General features: G+C 36.7%; 1 protein-coding gene across 1 annotated transcript; it reads right to left on the bottom strand.

Moving 5' to 3' along the window:
• Positions 1-375: 375 nt before the first annotated feature.
• On the bottom strand, positions 376-4,019 carry LOC133677864 (cytokinin hydroxylase). The gene is made up of 4 exons (XM_062100001.1): positions 3,623-4,019; positions 3,210-3,439; positions 2,160-2,768; positions 376-1,056 (listed from the first exon to the last, which is right to left on the bottom strand). The coding sequence occupies exons 1-4, from the start codon at positions 3,924-3,926 to the stop codon at positions 631-633; spliced, it is 1,569 nt and encodes a 522-aa protein (XP_061955985.1). The 5' UTR covers positions 3,927-4,019; the 3' UTR covers positions 376-630.
• Positions 4,020-4,523: the final 504 nt, after the last annotated feature.

The raw sequence follows: 4,523 nt of genomic DNA, 5'->3' as shown, positions 1-4,523 counted from the left end.
TCAATCCTATAAATTTATTTATTTTGACTTTAAAATTCACAAAATCTGGGGACTGCCTTCCAGCGAAGTGCCTTAATTAGGGACTGCTAGCTATTAATTAGCATTTGATTTCCACACGCAACATCGATCCTATATATATATGTTAGAACTTGAAGGATATATATATATATATATATATATATATATATATATATATATATATATATATATATATATATAGCTAGGCTCGCTAGCTAGGCGATATATCCTTTTCGTTTATGTATGTATGTCCACATATGAAGTTCAAATAAGTGGTGGGAATTTTGGTGATAATGTACGTAATAGACTCTTTGTTGGATCGAATATCGATCAGTCATTTTTCCTCAAAAAATAAAATAAAATAAAATTTGTTTATTTGATGATGTGAATAAGCCTTTGAGATTTACAGTTTCTGAAAGGGTGGAAAAGAACATTTGAATGATTAATCATGGCAACTAAAATAACCAGGGACTTATAATCTATACATATTCTACGCTATTAATTCATTATTTCTTCTAAGGAGCCACAAGAAAAAGCTCAACTGGCATGGATGTATCCTGTGGTTTGAAAACTCTATACGTACATGAACTAGCTATTGGCAAGAAAAGGAGCCTAAATGGGCTGGAGAATGAGTTGCAGGCCATTGCCGGGCCTCAAGGAAAGCAAAATAGCTGGAGAATGACTGTATGTTGGAGAGACAGAGAATGAAAACCTAGTGAGAATCAAGGTTAGCACAATCTTATACTCCATCATTGTCAAGTTCCTGCCAATGCACATTCTTCCTCCAAACCCAAAAGGCAGAAACCCCATCTTGTGTCTGCATCCACCATACAAGTCATCCTTGAACCTCTCTGGTTTAAACTCGTTCGCATCTTCTCCCCATAGTTTAGGGTCATGGTGCATGGCGACAACATCAATCCACATGTTGGTCCCATTTGGTATTAAGAGGTCATTTACTTGAATGTCTTCTCTAGCTTGCCTCTGTACATTAGGCGATGGCGGGTAGAGTCTTAAAACTTCATTCATCACCCACCCCATCTGCAATGCATTGAAAATAAAAGAAAAGTACATTAAAAAATGTGCAAAATGTCTAATTCAGTATTGTATGTATCTGTGCTAGCTAGCTGGAATCATCTTAAAAGCACATTAATTCTCCGCGTCGAGGTGTGGTGTATTCGTATAATTTCAATAAAATCTTTATGGATATTAATTGTGAGACTTAAGCCTAAAACCTCTTAAAGAATTATACTTTTTAACCATTAAACTAACTTCTTAAAAGTTGTTTTTCAAATACACCGAAGAAGGCACTGTAACAGAGATGATGACGCAAATGCATATGTAAGCTTGTCAAAGCCATTCTGTGCATGGGGGTGGTGTTGGACGGTTAGGGGTATGTTGTCAAAAACACTTTTGGCCAGTCAAAACCATGGGGGCTTAGAAGCCATGTCTAGGTGGGAACAAAAAGTGTCAATTCGTTGTTACGTGTGGAACTCAGACATGCCACCTTATATTAAGTGCCAAAGAGGTGGGCGTGTGGACTAAGACCTTCTTGTATTTGACCTAGACCATCTAATTACAATTTGGTCACTCAGACACCAACCTCAATGGTTTCCAACATCAATTTTATTCAATCCCCCTCTCTGCAAGTTATTCTTATTATTATGGCTCTATACGTAGCCAATCTTAGATTCGAGCTTTAAAAAAAAAAAAGAATTATTGACATAGTGTAGAATATATAGCCTATATATATATATATCACATTGTTAATTAATTTGGATGCTCTAGCATGTAGCTAGCAAGCTCATGGCAACTAAGAAAAAAAGGTGTGGTAATTTAGCTGGTGTCATCACTGAGGTGTTCCTGTAAATAAATGAAATGCATGTAAATTTTACGTATAGAAGTACGCAGCAAGCATCTTTTTGTTAGTGCATGGCCCCTACTTATAGTCTATATTCAATTATTCATCTCTCCATATATTTACATGTACATACATATATGGGGGATGATCGATGGACTCTAGCTTTTACCCTAAGAATTTCAGATGAAAGAATTAGTATTAAACAAAGAAACAAATCATAGATGCATGCATGACCATAATCAGAAAAAATGTGAATCAACTAGCTAGCATCTTACGTACGTACCTTCTTCAGTCCAGCAACCTTCGTGAAATCAATTTCTTTATCCCCTGTAACTTCTCTAATCTCCTCTCTCAATTTGTTTTGCCACTCTGGATGCATAGCCAAAAGCAGCAATGTCCATGATAGAGCCAAAGCTGTGGTCTCGTGGCCACCAAAGAAGAAAGTCTTGCACTCATCGACCAATTGCCTTGTTGTTAGCATCTTCCCTGACATTCCATTTACACGATCCTCTTGGAGCAATAACCCTAGCAAATCCTTTTGAGGACACCCGTCATTAGAATTTTTATGAGCTTTTATGATAGATAAGAGGAGAGCATCAATTTCATGTCCAAGCTTTTTGGCCTCGATGGTTTTTTTAGGGGATATGAGCTTGCTAAAGGGTACACCCACATAACGGTTTGATTTAAACAGAGTGATTTGCATTGCCCTTAGTTTCTCAAACACCTTTCTCCCATTTTCATAGCTTATGCCAAAGCTTGCCTTGGCTATGATCTCTCCGGCCGTCGCCGTGATTTCTCTCTCCACATCTATTTCATGGTTGCCGGAATTTATGAGGCCAGTCCACTTGTCTAGCATCTTCGTGGTGGACTCCACCATTAAGCTTGACATAGCCTATAGGTCAAGTAAGAGATATAAAATTTAGAATAAAAAAACCCTTGGAGCTTATCAGTGAGGAACATGAAAAAGTAATCATTTCCAAGGAAGAATTTTGGTAGTCAAAGTCTATATCTAGCTAGAACCAAATCAAATCACGATGAGATAAAGATTGCCATTTAGGACCTTTTTGACAAATTACGTGAAATTCTATCCATCCATTTACTCTATGAAGTTTATACGACCACCCAAGAACATGAAAATGAAACACATCCTTTTCTATTTATGGTAAGGTGATCATGTACATTAACACACACTATTATGTTAATTAGTGAATAGTCGATGCCAACGATTTGGGTGCATTCTTTCCACAAAATTCATCATTGAAACTATCTGATTTACACACATAGAATTAATAGTAACAGGATTAATTAAAAGAGAGAGATGGTATAAATGGACCTTCAAGTTGGCTGGAGAGAATGCAGGAGTGATAACATGGCGGTGGCGAACCCATTCATCACCTTCAGCCATGACCAAACCATTACCAAACATGGGTTCTCTATCATGTTTAAACACTCGAGGCTTTCCCCAACTCTTGCCCATCACACCTGAAGTCATTTCTTTCAAGAAATCTGGGTCTGCTATGTACAAAAATGGCTCTGTACCTAACCAGTATATGAATACTTTCCCTACAAGGCATCAAATGTACACATATTATTATTCGTGTTACATATACACATATCTGTATACTTGTCTTAACAGAAGTAGCCTTAATTCCTTGTATAAAGTTGACACACACGGCAACAAATGTGAAAATTGCATACGTTGGAAGACGAAAAAATTCAGAAGAAGAAGAAGGTCATGAGTCTTACCATGAGACTTCTGCCACTGAGAGAAGTAGGGAAAAACTGAAGAATGAATATCATTAGAGATTATTTTTGAGGACCCAGAAGAAGAAGAAGAAGAAGAAGAAACTGTTGCTTCCCTACTAATCCTTTTGATTTCCCTATGATTTCCTAAAGGGAAATTTGGGGTTGGACCTCGAAACCCATTTTTCTTTAGCTTCATATGCGCCCTACCAGGCAAAATCCAGCAAGAAAACAATATTCTCCATATTACGTTAAAAAAACTACCAAGAAAGGAGAAAATAAGCACTTGAAATATTAACACTCCCATCTCTCTTATCTTTCACGCACAAAAACAAGCAATTAAAAGCAATGTTACGATATCTTCCAAGGCAGAAGATATAAATCGCACTAGTGTTTCTTGTTCTAGCTTTCGTATTGATAAGAGAGATAGAGGAAGCAAAAGGGTATTTATAGATGGAGAGGAGAGGCTTCAGAAATGTCGGAGATTTGACTAGAGAAACTACATGCCCCCTTACGTAGTTTAAGTTTGAACATTCTCTCTCTCTTTTTTTTTTTCTTTTTTTTGCGCTTTTCCAACCTGCCTTTTCATTGATTTGAGGCTGTCAAATTTCTAGTCTCTCTTCTCTTATTATTCTCAAGTATGAAATTAAGAAAATCTGATGTGGAAACATCACTACTATTCAAACGAATTCCTCCTGTAAATGTTTTCCGCCTTTTGGATTTTTGACCGTGGCTGCAGCATACCTACTCTTGGACTGGATGGCAACCCCGTGTGTGCCCTTGATATTTATCAAAGTTTCTTTTCGTTCATTTACCACTAGTTTATGCTTCAATCGAAAACTAAATTTACGTTTACTACTATTTTAATTTTAAAAATATATTTTTATATTGTTTAATGCATTAA

This window comes from Populus nigra, chromosome 18 (genome assembly GCF_951802175.1).
Source record: "Populus nigra chromosome 18, ddPopNigr1.1, whole genome shotgun sequence".
NCBI lineage: Eukaryota > Viridiplantae > Streptophyta > Magnoliopsida > Malpighiales > Salicaceae > Populus > Populus nigra.
This window is presented reverse-complemented; position numbering and strand designations above follow the sequence as displayed.

Coding starts and splice junctions, on each gene's coding strand:
- LOC133677864 (XM_062100001.1), bottom strand. CDS start 3,926: ATGGGAGTGTTAATATTTCAAGTGCTTATTTTCTCCTTTCTTGGTAGT. Junction 2,769..3,209: donor TCTCTCCAGCCAACTTGAAG/GTCCATTTATAC, acceptor CTTGACCTATAG/GCTATGTCAAGCTTAATGGT. Junction 1,057..2,159: donor AGGTTGCTGGACTGAAGAAG/GTACGTACGTAA, acceptor AATGCATTGCAG/ATGGGGTGGGTGATGAATGA.